Raw genomic sequence first — 23,161 nt, 5'->3', positions numbered from 1 at the left:
TATATATATGTATTTTAACTTCCATACACAAAGCCCTCCTCCTCACCTGGCCTTCCGTTACAGGTTGGGACTGGTTTTACTCAGTGCTGCTCAGGGTCTGGGCCCAGTGTGTTAAATTAAAGCTCCAAGAACAGCTCTCAGGACCAAAACAAAAACATCTGTCACTCACCATAAACGCGGAGGTCGATGTCCCTCTGGCTCTCCCCCGCAGCGTTGACTGCCACACACGTGTATGTCCCCGTGTCACTGAGCTGGGCACTGGACAGTGCCAGCACCCGGCCCCCGGACAGGACCTGCAACGGGAGCACAGCACCTTCGGACACACCCCAGTGTCAAACACAGGCAGGGGGAGCTCTTAGGGTTCATTTCAAAGTGAAACGCTTGTTTCGCCACTGCTTTCCACCGTCCCCCTGCTCCCCGTGTTCTCTTCTAGTCCAGACTTGCAAAAGCAGAACTCTAACTTCATGCCAGTCCATAGGGAACTCCTGGCATTCTCAAGACTTCGCAGGACCTGGACGCCCCTCCCTCCCACCAGCTTCAAACATGCTGTCACACCTTTCATCTGTGCCCTGAGCTGTCCCTACAGAACACAAATTTCCTCTCTTTCCTTTCAGATAGTAAAATCAGCTTACGAAAACCAACCATGGCCTCTCATTTTACCTCTGAAATATCTCCTTACATCAGAGGTTGGTTTTCTTTTCTGAATTACTGTTGTATGTAATGAGCTCTCCAGATATCTTCAGCAGAGGAATTTGGTCCAATTTCCTCTTCTTCCCAGCAAGTGGAAAACATGTTGATGCAAACTTACTCAGTATGACATCAGCTGAAAGGACCACTTTATTTCAATGCATCTTTATCTTCCACTTCACACAGCAATTACTGGAGCTAAACTCACACAAATAACCCAGAGCAAAAGGCCTTATATTTTTATTATAAATCCTCCGACTTACTCTCTTCCATTAAACTGCACTGACTTAAAAGCCTCCTCCCACAACAGGGAACACCACAGATAGAGCAGATCTGACCCTGGTACCTGGAGTCCATTGTTGATGCTGTACACAGGGCTCCCATCCTTCAGCCACGTCAGGATAGGGGCAGGGATGCCTCTGGCTTCACACTCCAGCCTCACTGGATTATTGACCACCACTGTCACCATGTCACTGCTGCCAGAGATGGATGGGGGGACTGAAAATAAACGCACAGTAAAAGGGCTGTAACAGCTACATAAGAGTATTAATCACAACGAAATTAAATAGGCTGCCTAGTTTTGGATGTTACTTCTCTTTTCTCATGTTACTCCTACTGAACTCTTGTCACATCTTTGCTCTCTGCCCGATCCTGCTCTTCCCTTGCACGAGCAGGCAGATAACTGCAGTGAAACTACTATGAGCAATGTATGTGGGACTGGGCCCACAGCCCAGAGGACAGCTGTGAAACCCAGGAACCACACCATAAAACCAGAAAATATCCCCTCAAACTTTTCTACTATTCCATTTAGACTTTGTTAAAGGCTTTAGGAGTGGTGGGGATTAAAGGAGTTTACCATATAAACCACATAAAGCAAATCCATACACAGAGTGATAAATTGGCCTGGCACAGCATACAGAAACGTTTATCAGATTAGACTGGAAAACATCTGCCTGTGTGATGACAAAAAACATTGTAATGGAACGTCTAAAACACTTACTCTAGGCACACAGTCTAGCAAATGTTGTAGGGCTCAGATAGAAAGGGAGACAAGAATCATTAAAAAAGGAAGATGTTTCATGTACTAGGAGAATCAAAACTATTCTATTTGCTCCTACCACTAATAACTTTATCACTAAGTTTGGAACTCAGTATCAGATGAAAATGTAATGCTTGAAGTCACTCCTGCAAAGAGATGAGAATGGTGTGAGCTACTCATACATATGCCCCTGTGTGAGGGAGAAAACTTGCATAAATTCTGCACTCAAAATAAGATTCATTAATGAATTTAGCAACCTCTAAGAGCCTGTAACTCAGGTTGTGGCTGCCCCACCTCTGAAAGTGTCCAAGGCCAGGCTGGACGGGGCTTGGAGCATCCTGGCATAGTGGAAGGTGTCCCTGCCCACGGCAGGGGGTGGAACTGGATGGGCTTTAAGGTCCCTTCCAACCCAAACCATTCCATGATTCTGTGATTCTCCTCACTCTTACATCTATTTCAGTAATAGCAGTAAGGGCAGAAAAAAGGCACAGGATTTTATAATTTTTTCCCTTTTTTTTTTCCCTACACACAGAGTTCCTCCTATTGCAATGCAATGGCATTCATTGTTCTCAAATGCCTGAGAAAGCTACAGTGGGGAGAAAGAAGTGAAAAAAATGAGTATGCAATGAAATCCTATGAATATACTAAACTGGAATTCCACCTGCTTCCTTCAGTTGGCCTCCCTCGTTCCATTCAGTGTTAAGCCTGCAGTATCAAGGATTGTTTTTAATGCCAAAAAGATCTGATAACACTATTAACAACAGAAACTGGTGAATAAGACCAGTAGCTGGCCAAGGCAGGTGCTCATGGAAATCTAGAGCAGCCGTTCCATAAATGCAGCACAACTTTCAATACTTGGCATTTGAGCCTGCTCTCTATTAAGGAGTCATTGCTTCCACTGGTAAAGAGGGCAAAACACTCAAGTTTTGTCTTCTCAAGCTCATAAACTCTAAGGACAGTGGATGATAAACCTGTGGATGATGAATTCCAGCAGCTCTCCACTGTCAGCCTGGAGAGACACGAGCTGAATGAAGCAGGTTCATGGACAGGAGGTTTGATGCAATTAGTTCCTTTGATGCAATTAGCTGTGGCTGCAACTGCACGTACTCTGTTCTAGAAGGGGAAGCTCTGTGTTTTAGTAATAAAGTTTTAGCTCCCTCGAAAACTTTGGACGTGTTCACTGAAATTCCACCACCCCTAAAAAGACGCACATGTACTGAGGGGTTATGTTTCATTTAACTAGAATAATGACCTTTGCTCTGAGGATTTCCTGGGAATTCATCACTGGGTGGGGTTAATTGCCTTTGACTGTGTCTTGTGCCATCAGTTTTTCCCATGATGGTCATTAAACCCATGGAAACGCACCGCCCAAGTCATTAATTAACATTAATAGGAACTATATACTCTGTGTGCATCTCAGCTGGGGACACTGTGCCAAATTTGGGCCACACTTTTGCATGGAAGACTCCCACAGAAAACCAGCTACATGCACATGCATGAATCAAAGATAAGAATTTAGGTTATGGCCACATCCAAAAGCCACTGAAATCACTGGAAAAGCTCCGATTTGGCTTTTGCTCAGGTGTCTCATGTCAGTAAACACCCACACTTCCACTTCACCTTACTAGGCACAGCACATTTTTCTTTAAAACTCCTGAATTATGAAAGAGAATTTGACCTGTGTTCTTTGTCTACTGTGAACTTCAAAGTCACCTAAAACAAACCCCAGCAACTGCCAGGGCCCTCCAAATTGCTCCAATGATCCCTTAAACAAAATATCTCTTCCACAAATTCATTCTTCCTAGAAATGCCTTCCCTTGGCACATTTTCTGCATTCAAAACACCTATTCTAGTGTCACTGAGAAAACAAAAGAGTGAAGAGCATGGAGTGCCAGGACAAGGGGGAATGGCTTCCCACTGCCAGAGGGCAGGGTTACATGGGATATTGGAAAGGAATTCCTGGCTGTGAGGGTGGTGAAGGCCCTGAAATGGAATTCCCAGAGAAACTGTGATTGCCCCATGATCGCTGGAAGTGTCCAAGGCCAGGTTGGATGGGGTTTGGAGCAACCTGGGATAGCAGAAGGTGTCCCTGCCCATGGCAGAGGGTGGCACTGGATGGGGTTTAAGGTCCCTTCCAACCCAAACCATCCTGGGATTCTGTGATCATGTGACAAGTGACACCAAGTCTGTTTAGCAGACTGGAAAAGGAGGAAAGCAAAGGTGGAGCTTGCAAGTGTTATTCCTAAGTGTCACAATACAGGGCAAAAGGAAACAGCCTCAAGTCGTGCTGGGGGTGGGGAGGTTAATTTGGATATTAGGACAAATTTCTTCATGGATAGGGTAGTCAGACACTGGCACAGCTGCCCAGGGCAGTGGTGGAGTCCCCATCCCTGGAGGAATTTAAAAGCCATGTGGACGTGGCACTTGGGGACATGGGTCAGTGGTGGCCTTGGTGGCACTGGGGGAATGGTTGGACTCGATGCTCTCAGAGGTGTTTTCCCAAGCTCCAGGAGTGACAGTTCCGTGGTTCAGTGACACTTTACTGTGCCATAAATCAAGTCCCTCCAGATGGGAGAGAATTTGCTGAAAGTCCTTGCAAGGAGTTTCAAAGATAAACTGAGACTTTTCCTTGAGTTTCAATGCTTCCAGATAGTTGTTTATTAAGTCTTATCAGAGGAACAGAGCCACTAGCGTGACCCAGGTACAGCATAGAGCACAGAAAAGCAGGAGTGAGCCCTCTCTATCAAGATTTACACAGCCTTTTAAAGATATTTTAACCAATAGTTACTAAAAATGTACATTATTTTCACTTTCCTACAAATTATTCAGTAACACAACTAGGAACTGTGGAATTCTCTATCCAATCATTCCAAACTACTTTTACTGCAGAATATGGAGTAGGAGAAGAAAGAGAAGAAGCTTTAGAGAACAACAACAATCCTCCATTTTGATATTTTTTACTCTTATTTACTTACTACAAAGAGAAGCCCAAAATCTCTAAATTTTTCACCCTGTGACAATCTTACATAGTAGTCTATCACCTAATTCACACCACTGTATTTTCTAGTTCTTGTCTGACCGTTGGTAATTTTTTCCAAGGTTTGAGGCTAAAACAGTGTTGTTCAGGGGGGTAAAAACCCTTAAAAACAGGCAGAGAAATATTCTCAGCACTCCGGGTTCCTACAGTTCAGCACTCACCATGGACCTGGAGGCCGTAGAGCAGCTCGGCGGTGCCCGCGGCGTTGGCAGCCAGGCACCTGTAGAGGCCGGAGTCGGCCACCTGTGCGCCCTCGATGTGCAGCACCTGCCCCCTGTCACCCAGCGCTCGCCCGTCCTTGGACCATGAGATGGCTGCGGGGGAGGAACAGGGACAAGTCACCAACAACCCCGACAAACACAGCAGCATGGAGCCATCACCCCGGCCACCTCAGCTTTCACACACAATGCCCACCTTTAACAGTCAATGGCAGTGTTAATCGTGATTAAGAATAATAAAATGCAACAGAAAATTAGGAAATTGGAAGATTTGTACAAAATACTGACTATGCTCCAGAATTCAACAGCAAATTGGACACTATCATCCACACCCTCCCTAGATATTTATGGAAAAGTGTTCTGAAATCGAAAAATTATCACACAAAGCAAATTATAGGAAATTTACTTATCTTACACCAAGGTGAAGAGCAGCTGTTTAAAACCACACAAAAATATGAAGGTGTCCCTGCCCATGGCAGGGGGATGGAAGGAGATGAGCTTTGAGGTCCCTTCCAACCCAAACCATCCAGGGATTCTATAATATGTATCAAATTTTTTTACCTTTTACCCTAAATTGTCACTACATGAAACTGAACTACCTGGGACAAAGAATCAAAATGTAAGCAACCAAATCAAAGTGCAACTGGCAGGTTACAAAATGAAAATAAAGAGCAGAAAACTGGTGTTACTGCAGAAGAAAATTTTATAGAAGTTGACAACCAAGAAAATCTGTGGATTTTGCATCTCAGCCAAAAGATGGCACCATCCATCAGGAGAATGGGTCACTGAGGCTTTGCTGGCACCACTTCGCTACTCAGATGAAATTACTACTCATGGAATGATTACCTGTAATACACAAGGGGTTTTGGGGAAAGACTCACACCCACAAAGTGCTCTGGCCTGACTGACAGACAAGACTTGCACACAGCTTCTCTCTTTTCCAGTGGGATGCTGTGCTCTCACTTTCCTGACTAATGTTATATCTTGACAATAGGATGGGCCATCACATCATACCAGGGGTGACCAAACTGTTCTTATTGCATAAAATGATCTAAAATCCATCATTTTAACTGTTTGTTCTAAAATAACTGAAAATTTGGAGGAAAAAGGGAGAAAAAAAAATTTAAATGAGTGTAAAAAAGATATAAAATTCTTATGCTTTTGTAACATTTTAGTTCCTCAATATTTTAATTTTTTAATGTAAGTATAAATTATTCTAGAAAATAATACTTTGCTGTGAATTAATTATTGAAAAGGCAGAAAAGGAGAAGCTGGATGCACATCTGAAATTAGTAACATCCTTCTTCTGAAAGTGTTGCTATAATCAGCGCAAGAATAATTTGCTATATTAGATGTAAGCTCTTAGTAACTATTCCCCCTCTTTTGCTCTACAATAATTGATACAGCAAATTGCTCTCATAATAACATGCCTTTTTATATCTTATCAGGTAACAAAAACCACACATTAGAAAAATCCCAGACATGGGCACACTTGACAGGCACACTCAATCCATGAAGTATTTTAGATCTGCCTTACACTAACAAATACTGACCTGACAGGAGATAAAAGTGGATGTCTTTAAAGCTCATTCAGTAGAAATCCAACAGTGCTCCTGCCTGTGGACAGGGCATCACAAGGGAATAGATTATCCTTGTGATGTGTTTTCACTCATGTATCAGTGGGGATCACTGAATTCCTCAGTCCTTCCTCCATGTCAGCCCATACATTGACATTTCCCATCACACAGTTTCTAGCTGGTTTAAAACCACACAATTAGCTCCACGTTCAGCACATCCATTACTTTCCAAAGACACATGAAAGTGAAACCCTTTATGAGATGTTCCCTGAGGTGCACATGGATACCTGGCAGAGGGTTCCCAGACGCTTTGCATTCAAGATGGATTGGATTATTCACCACCACGGTTTCATTTAATGTTTTTCCTGCATCTTCCAGACTGGGTGGTTCTGGGAAAAGACAAAGGCAGCAGGTTTTCATTAATTCAGCCACCCAGCTAGCAGAGCATCCAATCACAAAGTCATCTACCCTTGGAGAAACTTTGGGCAGTGAGTTGCACAAGTTTCAACTGCTGGATGACCAAGGAATTTCTTCAGAAAGTTCATCTCTGAAATGGGAATACTCTCTAATTATATAATCTCATTAGTTGTAAGAAGAATAAAACATTATTTTTGTTAATGTTAATTTTTTTCAGGAAGAATGGAACTTAAAGTATATTTGCAAGTAATGGGTACACAACACAGAACAGCAATTCTTTCTTGTGGCAAGCTCCTCTCACTTCACCTGGTGAGAGTAAACTGAGTGGTGTAGACAGCTTTAACCTTCCTGAAGTTCAGAAATCTGAAACATGACAGAAACACCAGATAATGACACTTTGAACATGAAGACTGACAGCAAAGGAGAGCTTTATGAGCAAGGGACTGACACTGAAATTAGTTGTGATGCAACTATCACAGTCTGAGTGTGGCTTCTCTAGGTCTCATCCACGGAGACTCTGCAACCTCTCCTCGCTTCAGTTTAACATTTTCCAGTTACTGGCTTGGTTTGGCAATAAAAGTCAACATAGCCATACTCTGTGAGAATATTGCCACAGACTATTCCTGCACCTCCTGAGGATTCCCATACCTCCTTTGAGGACTGGCTCACATCAGCAATGCACAACACTTCGTGACCATTTCTGAGCCAAATATACATAAATCATGGTGAGAGCGTTTTTTAAATTCACATGCAAAGAACAACTTCTCAAGTTTCCCTGATTCTTTTTACACTGTTTTTAGCTGCAAAAGAAAATTCCTTTTAAACAGGATGAAAAATCCCCTTGCAAGAAAATGCTCCTTTCTCAGTAAAGTTATTCCTGTAAAAATTTCCCATTGCAGGGTCACGGGGAATACCAATATCCACAAAAAGCTTGGATGGAATTAGTAATGCCAGTGGTGGTATATCACACATTGATTCAAAGAGTACCCTTCTGAGGGGTGGGTTAGTAGGAATGTGTTTGACTTTTTGGGATACCTCTGAGCAGCAGAGGTACCTGCTCCTTTCTGTGTCCTCTGGTACCACAGGCAAGAGGCTGAACTCTACAAAAGCCAGTTTTGCCTTACTAATGGAGTGGGACAGAGAAGGAGAACCAAGAGGTGGATGTGCAGAGCCAGGAGAAAAGCCAGAGCAAAGTGAGCCCAGCTGCAAGAGCTGTGGGACAGCCCCGTTGGGCCGCATTACCGTGCACGTGGAGCCGGGTGTGCTGCTGGGCCTCCCCCGCGGCATTGGTGGCCACGCAGGTGTAGCGGGCGGCGTCTCCGGGCAGGGCCTTGCCAAGCTGCAGGACACGGCCCGAGGCCTCCAGCTGTTCCCAAACACAGAGAGGAGCCGTGTGACACCACTGTCCCCATGTGACACCACTGTCCCCATGTGACACCACTGTCCCCGGCACAGCCGCTCGGCAAGAGGGCAAATGGACACAGCCAGGCTCATCCCCTCCCAACCCGGCTCATGGAAAGAGGATACAGCTGGGTCAGAGATGCCAGTGGCCCTGGGACAGCAGCATCAGGAGCTGTACAGGTGTGAGGAGATCCAGCTGACGAGGTGCAGGCAGTCAGAGGAGACTGCAGGCAAGATGCCAAAAACTGCTCCAGCCATGGGAAATGAAAGTCATTGCAAGCACTCACCCTAGGAACATGCAAGCCCTCGGGAGGGCTCTTCATGGAAAGGCAGGATCTCACCAGGAGAAGGGAATTACAGGTAGATGCTGCAGTGATTACAGAACAGCTCAGCTAATCCCGCCTCACAGGGACGACTGGCTAGAGCCACCTCACAATCAGCAGATAACCACTTGACCTTGAAGGGCAAAATACCACTGGAAGGAGACAGATTCTGAATTTCCAGTCATGGACTCTGCTGATACGAGGTGTCTAGTGGGATTCGGTCGGCTAAACACTGCTATTACCTGAGACACCACCCTAGGCAGGTAAAAAGCCCCTCACTCTGCAAGATGGATCTTAAGCACTTTCGTATTACAGGGTGAGGGAAGCAAAAGGAAAAGAAGCACTAACGTGTATAACTTACTGCAATTATCTTCCATGGTTTGGACCCCATAAAAGAATCATGCTTACTCTGATATTTTCCCTGGCTGTGTTTACTGGCTGTCCATCTTTTAACCAGGTTATGGAAGGGCTGGGGATGCCACTGGCTATGCACTGCAGCGTCACAGGCTTGTGGAGCACAACTGCTCTCTCAGAAGGCCCAGCTGACTTAATGGTTGGAGGAACTGCAAATAGCACCAGAAACAAAAATTATGCATCATTTAAACATGTACATTTAAATATATAGAAGCCATAATCCAGAGGTAAGTGCAGCTTTACTTCTACTTCCAGATCTAGTGGAAGGTGCCCCTGCCACAGCTGGTGTCCAACCCAAACCATTCTATGATTCTATTTCATCTAATCCCCTCTCCAGTTTTTCAACCTGCTAATACAAACAAACATTTATAGAAAGTTTGAGCACCTTCTTGCCACAGATTTGAAATAAAAGAAGTCTGCTGCTTCCTGTCCACCTTGAGTAACCTACCGTGCACTGTAACATCAAATTCCTTTGCATGTTCTCCCGCCTTGTTTGCAGCCACACACTTATAGCGGCCGCTGTCTGACACTTGAGCTTGAGAGATTACAAGTTTCTGTCCGTTTAATAAGACCTTGTGTCCAGCCTCCTCTCCAGCTGGTTGACCATCTTTGAACCACCTACCAAAAAGAAAGTTCCATCTCAGATGTCTGTGAAAGTAAGATCAATGACACTCCTAAAATATGCACAATTCTATTAAACAGAATTCCTCAGTAACTCTGCATTTCTAGGGAAGTCTGCAGGTGCCAGGTTGTATTCCCCTTGTCTGAGTGCCATGGATTGCAGGGTCTATCAGAAAGGGAGTATTGGGGAACAGCCACTGAAGACAATGTCAGAAAGGTGACAACACATACCACCAGAGGCAGAGAGGAACCTCCAAAGCAAAAGCAGTCATGGGTGGCAGAAGAAAAGGGCACATTAAGTTGTGTTAGCAAAGAACTTACAGTTTTGTCTGCTCTTGTTTTCTATCCTAATCTCCAGGACATGGACATTGGCACAACAAACAAAACTACTTTAAAATAAAATCCTGATGTTGCCAAGTGAGTGCCTGATGGTGTTATCAGCAGAGCCAGGAGTTTGTCCTCTACTCATTAACCACCAACTGATTAACACAGGTGGCTCATAAAGCTCACCTAACGAACCAGCAGATTTATCTGTATTTTTTCTACTGTCGTATCAGTGCCCTTACGTGATAGTTGGTGAGGGTGTCCCTCTTGCTGAACAATCCAGCTCTAAAGGGTTATGGAGGATCACAATGTAGCCCAAGAGCTCATCCCCACCTTCCACAAATGGTGGCACTGTAAGAGAGAAAAATCCACCAACAGAAACATTTACACATCACAAATATCAAACAAGTCTCTCTCAAATAGCACTGTTAAACATACCCTGATTCATTATGAACCACTGTTCCTTTTTGAAGGGAAACATCTGCCCAGTGCTACATTTTGTGGCTTCAAATCACTGTTCACACTTTTTTACTATTTCTTGTTTGGTTGTGTTTTCCAGATTCTGTCAGAAGAACCTTGTGAATGGGTGGGAAGGAGGGGCCTTTTAGCACCCTCTGCCAGCAGAAGGAGAAAACAAAGGTGCAGAGGATACTCTTCCAGGTCCTCTTCACCCTGTCTCATCCTCTCTGGGAAGGAAGCACTGCCACACTGCTCGTCCATTATCAAGATCAGTGACATTTACCTGCAGAAGCAGAAGGGATGCTCTACATCTGCATTCAGTATTATGTTCAAGTGAGCAAAACCTAAAAATCAGTTCTTTACAGTTCTCTTCCATGTCAGGAGAAGGTGATTCACATTTTTTTCACAATGTGAATTCACAATTCACAATGTGAATTCACATTCACATTCATTTACCTCAAGACATTCAGAAGGGACTGCTGAGATACAGACTGTGGTAATGGATTCAAGGGGTATAGAAGAAAAAGTATTTTTTTCAGTATAAGATTCAAAACTTGCACAACTCAAATTCAGAGAAAGATGTCCTCTCCCAGAGGCAACTACTCAGCAATATTTTTCATGGATTTCTGTGATTTTCTTCTCTGAAGACAAGTAAGAAGAATTTTAGAGGTTACTGAGAATAGTATTTACCTACCACACACACAAAAAACCTTCAAGAACTAACCTGAAAGTACAAGTCTTCAACTGTCCTGTAGCCCTGGACAGAAAAGTTGTGCAGTGCCCAGGTCCAGCTAGATACAGAGCGTGACTAACTGATCTTAATATATTGATACCAACAGAAATAAAACCATAGGTTTTATGGAACTTTTCCATCTTAGGTTTAAAGGAATCTGATAAATCCGCAGCTCACACACCTAAGATTTCAACATCATACTTGATTTCTTGTTCTCCAGCTATGCTTGTGGCCACACACCAGTACTGGCCCCGGTCAGCCTCAACGGTGTTCAGGATCTCCAGCTGCTTCCCCCCAGCCAGGATACGGAGCTTGTCACTTGCTTTCACTGGAACCCTATCTTTTAACCAGGTCAGGAGAGGGGGAGGGTTGCCAGCAGCCTTACACTCCAACGTCAGGGAATTACCAGCAACCACCTTCCTGCTCTGGGCTGCGTCAGCATTGCCTTCAATTACCGGAGGAACTGCAGGAAGGAAAAAATATATTGCAAGCCATTAATTCTGTAGCCAGAAAATGTATTAATAGAAAATGGGTTCGTTCCACCCACTCTGGCTCCATCTGCCATCACGTCACGCACAATTTCATGTGAGAATTTGCTGCTGGGGCAAGGCAAGGCAGAGAAGTCAAATGATGTAGTTCAGAACTGACCAGCTGTATAAAACAGAGGATATGCAGGACTCTGAGAGGGAAGAACTAGAGAAGAAGGACTTAAAAGAGTACACTAAAGATCCCACCCAGAGTGGGTCTTTCAAGTAAGTATTGTTTAGCATGGAGATGTGAGATAGAGAATGATATACATGGAAAAGAAATAGTTGAGTAGAAGAAAGCATGGTACCAAGGCTGGTGAAGGGAGGGCAGGGTTAGATGGGGTATCAGGAAGCAATGGTTCCCTGTGAGGGTGGGGAGGCCCTGGCACAGGGTGCCAAGAGAAGCTGTGGCTGCCCCTGGATCCCTGGGAGTGTCCAAGGCCAGGTTGGACGGAGCTTAAAGCAAATCTGGGATGGTGGAAGATGGGGGGCATGGGGTGGGGGGCGGCACTGGATGGGCTTTAAGATCCCTTTCAACCCACACCATTCTATGATTCCATGAAGTCATGAGTTGTTGGAGAGTCCCATAAAGCAGAGGGTCTAAATCTCCCTCTACACAGCCCTGCCAACAGAGGCCAGAGTTTAACCACAGCCACTGCCAGGCTGCAGAGGCTGAAAATGTGTCCTACAGCTGTTCTGCAGGAGCAATTAAGCAGTCCAGGAGCTGTCCCTCACCATAGACATCCACGTGGAACAGCTTCTCTGCAGTCCCCGCAGCGCTGCTCACACGACACGAGTACTGCGCAGAGTCTGACACCTGCGCCCGCGGGATCTGCAGGAACTGCCCTCTATCCACATACAGAGCCTGGGGGCTGGAAATCACATGCTGCCCATCCTTGTACCAGGCGATGGTGGGCACAGGGATTCCCTTGGTTTCACATTCCAGATTTATCAGGTTGTTGAGGAGCACCGATACCTCTGTGGTAGTGTTTCCTCCCTTAATACTAGGGGGGACTAGTTCAAAAGACAAAACAGCAACATTAAAGCCTTAGGCTACAAGTACGTGCAGATTTAAACAAAACATTAAAATGCTGTAAGAATAAAATATCTTCATCAGCCTTCCAACCCTTCCTGCTGTGTTTTGTTTAGTTCTTTGCCCAGCAGAGCTGATCTATCACCTGTACAGTTCTCCAAGGCACACAGCGTTGAAAGCATGAAGAGAACAGAACAAAAAGGCCACCAGGTTCCAACGTGTGCCAGGTTAGGACAGCTGGGCCTCCGTGCCTCCTGCAATGCATTTGGGCAGCCCTCTTCCCTATCTCCAAAGAAAGAGCAATCCCTGGATACCTAGGGAGGTGCATCCTCCCAGGAAGCATCCTTCTATTGAAAATACCAAACACACCCAAGAGCCTCCACAACGGCAGTGGGAACTGCTCCATGCTCCAAACTTCTGAGGGTGAAGTCACTTACTTTGAGACTAAGTATGAGCTTAACAGTCTTGCTTTATACTCCTATTTTTGAAGCTTTTTGGCCCATAGTCATTTCCCTCGCTCTCTAGGCAGCAGGACTCGGATTTTTCTAGCAAGCAAGCTCTTGTGTAAATCAGCCAATATAAAGAGTCCGTAAATCTCTATAGAAGCAATAAAAACACAGTGCAATTGGCAACGACTAAATTTATGGCTGCTGAAAGTACCAGATACATCTGGCAGACACATTGACTCCTCTGCTGCCAAACATGCTCAGTACATCCACGGATTCCTCTAACTTCCATAGTAGTCATTGAAAACACCACTGCAGAAATGTAAAGCAAAGTGTCTGTGAATGGATGAATCCCCACCTGAGACAGGTCCTGCAATTATCAAACTACAATGAAATATTTACTAATTAAACATTATTTTGTATCAAAAACCCCAAGTCCACCGAATCTGCCAAAACACACCCAGTTCAAAGGCAAATGCATTTCTCTATCAGAGATGAGGAATGGTTTTAATATGGTGTTTTGGAAAACTATCACAGCCAAAAGCAGGGCTAAACAGCTGAAACAAAGTAAGAACTAGCAGGAATTAGCATTGAGGTTCCTCACTTACTCTGTGGGCTTCTGTTTGTCCAGACAGGACTAATGAGAAATATAAAAATAAAGAGAAGTTCCATTCTGCTGTCATAAATTCATCTTTCCTGAAGAATCTGAAATAAATCGACTCATCTACGAGGATTTTATCTGGTGGGGGAGGAGGGGAGCCATTTTATTCCTCTAATCTCAGAACAGTCACAATCCCCTGCAAGTCTTCCCAGCATTCTTTGCTCATGATAGAAAAAAGTTTCACCATGACTGGTGTACAGCCACATTCCTGTGCCTGTGGGTGCTCTGTGCTTCAGAAATGTCCCAGATGAGAGAAATAATGCACATTAAGTTCACAGAATCACACACAACATTCAGGAACAAATCTATAGCAAGTGAGGACTTGAGAGCTCGGAGACTCAAATCCCTACCCCTCACACTCCAGGCACAAGAATTTCTGAGTCCCATAAGGCACAGGGTGTATCCTAGGACCAGGTTAAGTAAAATAAGACCAAATGCATGTTAAAATCAAAATCTTACTAATTTTCTCCTCCTTAAGACAGATCAAAGCAATAAAGCCAATGTGATAATAAAATAATTCAGTTGAAACTAATAGCAGAATTTGAGAATGCCATTCAAGATTTCTGGCTTTCGCTAATTAGAAAAAAAAAATCATATAAACACCACTTCAAGGTGTTTTTCCAAGCCTGCAAAGACTACATCCATACTTAACTTCATACATACAAATACTCTAAAAGGTAATTTTGTGAACACATGACTATTAAATTAAGTTTACACACAAATTTTGTAGCATCAGAGACTTAATTTGTATTTGCCTGAGTATAAAAGAAACCTGATGAGTAGAACAAGAGGATCTTCTGGGACCAGGCATTCCATAAACTTACCGTGGACAATGAGCCTGACCTCCTTCACCTGTTTGCCAGCAGTGTTGGTGGCGCTGCACTGGTAGCGACCCTTGTCAACCCTGCGAGCACTCCTGATGTGGAGAACTTGGTTCCTGTACAGGAGCTCAACATTGGGATCACCCAAAAACAAGGGCCTGAAACAGAGACCATTTTGCTTCACAGAACTCTGCCCCCACCCTTTCAGCATTAATTTAAACTGCCAGTAAGAAGAAGAGGCCCTTTGGTGGCAGTAATTGTACCATTCAAGAGTGCCATTTAGCACTAAATTAATGGCTTTAATCACAAGAACCGCCATGCAGTGACAAGCTATTATGATTAACTCTACTCTTAGCTTCTAAAAGAAACCTAACCACAGAAAGTACTTTTCGCAGACCTCCAGGATGCCAGCATCAGAGCCAGAGTCACATGTCTTACCTCAGCTCCTTTTCCTAATTTATTTAGTCATGCCAGGCCTTTGCCGATAACAAAATGTCAACTATTACACAGGAACTACATATCCATAGCAAAGAGTAAGGAATTGCCACAGCAGGATACCTGTGAGTCCTGACCAATGCCTACACTGAACTACATTGTTAAAACACCAAAAACACCCAGCCCAGCTGGGTTTTCAGCTAATATTTAAGCCATCAAGAATTCTTCTCCTGGTGTGCTTTCCTGGAAGATGAGATGAGGAATGGAAACATGCAGGCTATAAATGTTTTCAAATCTTTACTGTATGTATGTATACAAACCTTTGTATACACCTATATGTATTTCAAACCTTTAATGTATATATGCAGAACTGCACAAGGCACTAGCCAGCAAAATGTTTGATATGAGCTCTGTCTACCAGTGAAAAAATCATCTCAGCTAAACAACTGCATTTTAACTAATGATGTGTTTAAAATAATTCAGGCAGAATAACTCACAGAATAAACCCAAAGAAATGGTTCTGCTTATCTTGCTTCACCGTCACCTTGCACCAAAAACCCAATATCTGCTCTGCAAGTGCCAATAATGGGTGAGTTCAGAAAGAAAAATGGGATGTTAAGTTTTGATTAAAGAATTTACCACCTCACACCACCCCACATGCTGATGGCACTGAATTAACACTACGTAGTTGAACACTGAACCTCCTCCCTCTTTGCTCTAGGGGAGGATGAGCCTGACACAAACCACAAAAGCTGCAATATACTCACTTGCCATCCTTGAACCAGTGAATGTCAGGAACAGGGAAGCCTTTGGCTCTGCATTCCAGACGGATTTCCTGGTTGAGGATGACTGCCACTTCACCAGCGGTATTGCCACCTATTATGCTTGGTGGAACTTTAAAAAGACAAACATTAAGGAAGGACTGGTATTTAGCCAGGGAAGCTGTGCCCTGTGACTGAAGGGAATGCAGCAGTGGATCTGACTGTTCCCTTGAAACACCTTTCATGTTCACTGCAGAGGGAATTCCGCAGATCACAACAGCCTGTCTATCATGACAAGCACCTCCACACCTGCACTGGTGAACTGTACCGGGGAACACCTCTATGTCACACTGCACACCCCAAATACAAAACAAGGCACCACAGCCCAGAAATCAAAAGCAGCATTTTGTCTGGGTTGCTACAAGAATGGCAAAGTTTAAGCACTCAGTGCTTCAGCAGCAAATAGTTGATCATCAGTGAGTGGAAGAATCTGTTCATAATGACTTGAAATTTATTGGCTTCTTAAATGTCAACCATTTTTCCAGTCACCAACTAAAACCCAAACCAAACAAAAATCAACCCCAAAGCCATGGAACTAACCGAGTATATGGAGGTTAAACAGCTTCTCAGAACTTCCTGCTACATTTATGGCTTTGCATGAATATTGTCCAGCGTCCTCAGCAGTAGCTTTCAGGAGCTTCAGTATCTTCCCGTTGTGCAAAATCTGGAGAGCACTGCTTTCCACAACCTTAGAGGAACCCGAGACATTAGCCTTATGTGATCCAAGCTACAGCAGCCAAGTATCACAGCTGGATTTTTATAAGAAAATGGTAGTTTTAGTGGAAGGATAATCTGTTTCCCCTTTCAGTTTCAGCACTAATCTCCTGCCCTGCTGCAATTTATTCAATATGGTTTGTAGCTCAGCCTAGGGCAGGGAGTGGGGAAACTCCATCCAGCAGCAATGGGCAGTCCCACGAGTGCATAAAGGGACCTCTCCTCATCTTAAACTGTGACTTAATCAGCCACATGTAGAAAACAGAGGACTCAAGGATAATCCTGAGGAAGTCCATTCACCTCTGAAGGTTCTTATTTTGCCACCCATAGAATGAAAAAAATGGCAATATTGGTCCCCTCTGCATGGACTGGCACCTACAAGACAGGGAGATTTCTAAGGCAAATTCGTAAGGGAATATTGAAAATAAAGAGTTTACATTTGACTTACAGAATTAATGGATGAGCCATATTTAGCTGCCTTCCTGTGGGGGTGTTCTTAGAGCACTTAAATATACATAAAGGCATGTACATGTATTTATTTTGAATGAGTTCTCATGTCAAGCCCTCAAAAGTCCGCAGTTAGATTAATCCCACATACCTGGATATCATCCTTATACCAGGAGATGACTGGGAAGGGGTTACCAGTTACTTCACAGAAGAGACTTACAGGGTGATGAACAACCACAGATGTATTTGTCACCTTATCTTGATCCCTAATTTCAGGAGGAACTGCAAGAAAGCTCAACATCAGGATCTAAGTCTTCCATTCCAGTGACTTCCCCCTTCCTCCTTTCCATCCCAGTCAAGGACCACTACAGATCAAAATTTCTCAAACCCTTCTCATTCCCTTCCCAACATTTCCATTTCTTTCAGCTCTGGACATATGTCCCTGCATCCTTTCTTCTCTTTGCCAAAAAACAGTCTTCTCTTGTCCAATAACAGACTCCCAGGGAAACTCACTCAAACACAAGCACCATCAACATTTTAAGAGAATAATCTTTAAATTAATCTGAAATTTAAACTTGAAATCTCGTGTTATTTGCTTAGCATATGAAGGAAGCATATTCCAGATTCATCCTTCCTCTTCACTGGTCCAGTCATGCCCAAGAACCCCATCTATCATTTGTCCCACTATGAATGCAAAGAGAATGGCCTTAAGTGGTGGATTAGAAAGTTCCAACCCCACTGATAAGCCCTGCTGGCATGAGATGGGATTCCTGCTTTTCTCAAAACAATCCTGCTAAGGCATTAGAACTAACTATCATGGGAAGTGAACAAGACTGAAACAAAAGTAGCTTGTAGGGTTTCTATTTTCTAACTAGGATTCTGAAAGAAAAAGAGTACTAGCAACTAGAAATCTCCTAGTCTGTGTTTATTCTGATAACTCTTCTCTTATTTGAAATGCAGATCTAGCCCTCCATCTGTAATTTCTACAGTACAAAGCTTCATTTGTTATTTGCATTAAAATTTTCAAGTGTAACTGGAGTTTCTACCAATAAGATGTAGCTGGATCCTTGAGCAAAACAAAGATGATAAAGTCATGGAGAACAGAAACAACAGGGGAAAAGAAAAACTATAGAGAGTGTCAGAAAAATAGAAAGTTCTCAGATGAAATTTTATAATTTAACAGCACAAGGGCAGATTTGGGCCATGCCATTTCCAACAAGAAAATAGAAGACACTTCTCCAAGCCAGCTCCCCAAGGGCTATGCTGTATTATTTACCATGGACTTTCAGGCTGTATCTCCTCTGTGTGCTCCCAACCTCGTTGGCTGCCACGCAGACATAGTCCCCATTGTCCAAGGGCGTGACGGCAGCTATGACCAGCAGGGTCCCATCCTCCAGCACCGAGAGCCCTGGCTCAGCCCCGGTCAGCTCCCGCCCGTTCCGCAGCCATTTGATGGCTGGCTTGGGAATACCTGCAAGGAAAAGGGGAAATGGCCACAAACGCTTCGCTCAGCTCAGAACAAGATTGATTCAAACAACACCTGCAGCTTGCTGGAAGTCTTGCTGGAAGGACAACACATGGGAGGCCAGGAGCTTCCAAGAGGAAGCCCCAGCTATTACAGGATGATTTTAACATTAAAAATCTTCATCCTATACATTGTAAAATCCTTGTTGGCTAGCAATGACTTTCCACAGGACTTCCACACACAGTGGTTATTTAAATCGCTGTTAGCTTGATTTTTTCCATATAAAGCAGACATGGAAAATACAGTGTGGATTGGACAGTTTAACAGCAGCTCTGTAATTTGCAATGGTCAGCAGAAAAAGATCCTTTTGTCACTACAAGGGGTAACCAAGACACTCACCTTTTGCAGGGCACGGGAACACAATGCGCTGGTTGGCCACTCTTTCTTGGAAGGGGCTGTTGAATGGAGGGTCCGGGTCCTCGATAGTGGGAGACTCTGAAAGAAAATTAGACCCAAAAAACTGCTTGATCTCTGCTCCAAATGTAAAAATACAGTTTGACAACACATAATACTATGTCTCTCATTTACACAAGGTCACATTCCAATAACCCTCTTTACATTGACTGGAATGGGTACTATACAAGGAGTCTCCATTTCAGCGGGAATATTTAGGAAGTAAGCAGCACAAAGAGGCTTTCAAACTTGACAGAAAATAGTTCTCTTTAAATCTTGCTATATTTATTTTGAAGGCAATGTTTCTGCATAATCTGAAAAATACTATTTTAACTATTTTTTCCCCACACCACATATTTTAGTGCTACTGCCATCCTTTGTTCTCAAGTCTCATTTTAAACTTGTGTGCAGCCTGAGACTATACAAAGAATACTCTCTACAATTACATAAAGTTACTGAGAGTTCTTTGTTGTTTGTAAGAAGTGTTTCTCAGCACCTCTAATCCACAGGGATCAGAATGTTGCCTTTAGACTTTTGCAAAGAAGAAATAGTTCCTGCTTAGCTTAAGTCAGTCATGCTCCATTGACATCTGTCAGCCCCTCAGGTGAGGAGTTACACGACATATTTAAATTGGCACGTTGACCACTTACCCTTTCACCATTCCAACATCATTTTTTAATTTAAATATACATATAGAGAGAGAGCGCAAGAGCATGTGCTTTTTTTTTATTTCTGCAACCTCTCCAAAGACTATTTGCTCATTCTAATTCTCCTCAATTACCATCAGAACATAACATCTAAACCAGATGTGGCTTTTGCATCACGTAACAGTGGGTGGCAGAGAGCCCTGCCCTGCAAAGCCCCAGCCCCACGCCCCTCCCCGCCAAAGCCCCAGCCCCACGGCACTGGCAGGGAGTCCCTGCCAGCCCGGGCCAGGGCAGGAGCGTGGCCCCAAGCAGCTACCTTGCACTTGTACTGTGACCTCCGCCGTGTCACTGCCCACATCATTGGTGGCCACACAGGTGTAGACGCCAGCATCAGGGAGCTGGACGCTGCTGATGCCCAGAGCTCCGTCCGGGCTCTGCAGGAACTGCCCCCCGTCTGTGGGCACCGCGCTTCTGCCTCGGAACCAAGAGACCAACGGGGCAGGGACGCCCTGAGCACTGCAGGGAAGCTCCACTCGCTGCCCAGCCTGCACTTTCAGAACTCGAGGCCCACGCTGGATCCTTGGAGGAACTGAAGAAGACAAGTTTAGTCTACAGAAATGTGGAAGAAACAATGTACAGGACCATTCCTTAGGCTGGGAGAGCTGGCAATGTTCAGCCTGGAGAAGAGAAGGCTCCAGGGAGACCACAGAGCACCTTCCAGTGCCCAAAGGGGCTCCAGGAGAGCTGGAGAGGGACTTGGAACAACGGCCTGGAGGGACAGGACAAGGGGGAAGTATTTTAAACTAAGAGAGGGGAGACACAGACCAGATACAAGGAAGAAATTTTTTATGGTGAGGGTGGGGAGGCCCTGGCACAGGGTGCCCAGAGAAGCTGTGGCTGCCCCTGGATCCCTGGAAGTGTTCAAGGCCAGGTTGGACGGGGCCTGTGTGGCACCCTGGGCTAGTGGAAGGTGTCCCTGCCCATGGCAGGGGGTGGCACTGGGTGACATTTAAAAGTCTCTTTCCACTGAAATCATTTTATGATCCTATGAAATTCTTTTCTAATTTTATAATTTTAGAAAATGTTCCTTATTCACTGAAACCAAACACCCTCAGGTGTGGAAGGTATTACTCAGGTGACTAAAAAAGCAGCCCTGCATGTTCTCTGCACAAAATAGGATGGGAAATACCCTGGTGCTGAATTTATTTGAACAAGCCACATTTCAAACTACTGCACAACTCCCATGAGCACTGTCATATTCTGAGCACACTGGAAGAGCTGTGGGTACTGGCTCCTCATAACACAAAACAATTCAAAAGCTTTTATGATAAAGTTAATCACATTTTCCTTTTGGCATTTTAATTTCCTTTCCCTAATCCCTGATCTTTGTAGACTTCCAAACACAAGTTCAGACAGGAAGATAAAATATGACTGGAGGTGATTTTGCTAGTCCTAAAGAATAATATAAATCCACCATAAGTCTTTTGCCACAATATTTTTTTCCTAAGGATCATTGGCAATAAAAAGACTTTAAAAAAATGCCTGAAACATTAACAAGTGATATTTTTCCAGACGTGATATTGTGTGAGTGGTTAAGAAACAGTGGTTGAGCCCCAGTATGGGGAGAGCAGGAGAGAGACAAGGGAGTGACATGGGATAAAGGTAAGGAGGGGGACACAGGTCCTGGAGTGGCTGGAGCCACTGGGCACCTTCACACATATCTATGTATTAGTGTGTGTTTTTACAGCATTTCTGTTCCACAAAATCAGTAACTCACATATGAAGAGAATATGACCTGAAAGAACCACAGCTGAGACGATTTATTGTCAGTCAGGAAAAACATTTGAAAACCTCTTCAAGATGCTCAGTTCCATGTGGAAACTTGCAGATGATGAACCCTGGAGTTCCAACTCACCATGTACACTGAGCTTCACTGACTGAGTCACGTTCCCAGCAATGTTTGTGGCGACACAGATATACATTCCACTGTCTGAGACTTGGGTCTCAGTGATCTTCATTGACCCTGAGGGGAGGAAAGTGTGTCTGGAAAAAGAAGAAGCAGATAAACTGTATAAACATGTATGGAAAGATGAATGACCTCTCCTTACACGCTGCTAATGATTGCTATGAGCTAAAATAACACCACTCTGACCATATTACTCAACTATGACTTATATTTACTCTTTTTTTTCCTAACTCTTTATGGAGCCCCTATATTCAGAATACACAGCAAATATCTAAAATTTAAGATCCAAATTACAAAATTTGGTTCTAGCTATTTATAGGACTTATTAAAATGTGATAGCGGCAGAGAAATGGAGCTCTTCATCCTCCTGTTAAAAATTTTTGCTCAACTCAGGTCAGTAGGGTCAAAAAGTTAAAACTTTTAATACTGCTTCATCCTGCCAAAAAATGATGTTACATTGATCCAAGATGGAAGACAGGATTTTGATTCAAAACTGCCAGTTCTGGTATTTATAGGAATTGTCATTATTCCCCAGTAAATAATTAACTACACAGCATTAAGTTCTCCCACAGTTCTGGTCACAGATCTCTAACACCAGAAGCTACACTGGCCAGATAAGCCAAAATCTTCTGTAGGAGTCAAAGGTAATAGAGAGAGAAAATAAGTGAGGAGGGAAGAAAAAATAACAGCTAAGGACTGACAAGAAGAAATTCAAGCCTGGCACTCAAAGTAACACCCAGAATTGGTGGGAATCGGTGGGATCATCTGTCTTCCTTTCTCTGGCACTAATTAGGACAACATTATCATAAGGACATAAATGGTGAATCTGGGGATTGCAATGGCTGGAGAGATGAAGGGAAGGAAAGCGAAATGTATTTTCTTCAGTGTAAAATCTGTCTGATACTACAATTCCTCCTCTGCTGCCTGTATCTTTCCAAACTTCTTGGTACTTTTTTTATAAGCCCAAAAGACAAAATTTCTGAGGCAACTTCTCCTCCTTGATTTTGTCCAGTAATTATGTTTGCTTTCTGATAAAAGTTCCCTCATATCTGATTTCCCTCTCCCTTTGTTTACTGTTCACATTTCTAACAAGATCTTTGGGTGGTCTCAAACAATTCTGTTTGGACTAATCTGTAACTTTTGCTGACATCTGTAAACAATTTTATGGAAAGGGCTGAGCTGGACTTCTATTCCTCTGGACAACTTGGATCTCACCACAACAGCCATGAGCAAGTACCCTAATTTATCAGTGTCTCCTGAGGTAAAACGAGGACAAGTAAGAGACCAAGAATGCAGATTTGTTAGTGCATGCAACATGCTCACAGGAAACAGCAGAAAATTCCACATGGATTACTGAGAACAAGCCAACTCCCTGCACACGAGCCTCCTTCAGCAGACATGGTGGCCAAAGAGCTGCTGAGGCTGTCACAAGCTCCCTGGAACGGCTCCAAGGTGCAGGTTTGGCCACAGGGGAA

The 23,161-nt window shown here is 43.9% G+C and overlaps 1 protein-coding gene across 1 annotated transcript in view; it reads right to left on the bottom strand.

The window, feature by feature from the left end:
* The window catches only part of HMCN1 (hemicentin 1), a 185,525-nt gene that overhangs the window by 77,239 nt on the left and 85,125 nt on the right, over positions 1-23,161 (bottom strand). Inside the window, 18 exon segments of the mRNA XM_017736452.1 lie at positions 170-293; positions 1,034-1,185; positions 4,925-5,077; positions 6,846-6,947; positions 8,218-8,341; positions 9,108-9,262; positions 9,562-9,731; positions 10,301-10,409; positions 11,432-11,713; positions 12,513-12,791; positions 14,742-14,896; positions 15,941-16,067; positions 16,535-16,682; positions 17,307-17,437; positions 18,432-18,626; positions 19,020-19,115; positions 20,037-20,309; positions 21,636-21,763. Coding sequence (XP_017591941.1) covers positions 170-293; positions 1,034-1,185; positions 4,925-5,077; positions 6,846-6,947; positions 8,218-8,341; positions 9,108-9,262; positions 9,562-9,731; positions 10,301-10,409; positions 11,432-11,713; positions 12,513-12,791; positions 14,742-14,896; positions 15,941-16,067; positions 16,535-16,682; positions 17,307-17,437; positions 18,432-18,626; positions 19,020-19,115; positions 20,037-20,309; positions 21,636-21,763 — 2,903 coding nt within the window.

This window comes from Corvus brachyrhynchos, unplaced genomic scaffold, assembly GCF_000691975.1.
Source record: "Corvus brachyrhynchos isolate BGI_N302 unplaced genomic scaffold, ASM69197v1 scaffold155, whole genome shotgun sequence".
Taxonomy (NCBI): Eukaryota; Metazoa; Chordata; class Aves; order Passeriformes; family Corvidae; genus Corvus; species Corvus brachyrhynchos.
Note: the sequence above shows the minus strand (reverse complement) of the source record. Positions and strands in the feature narration are given on the sequence as shown.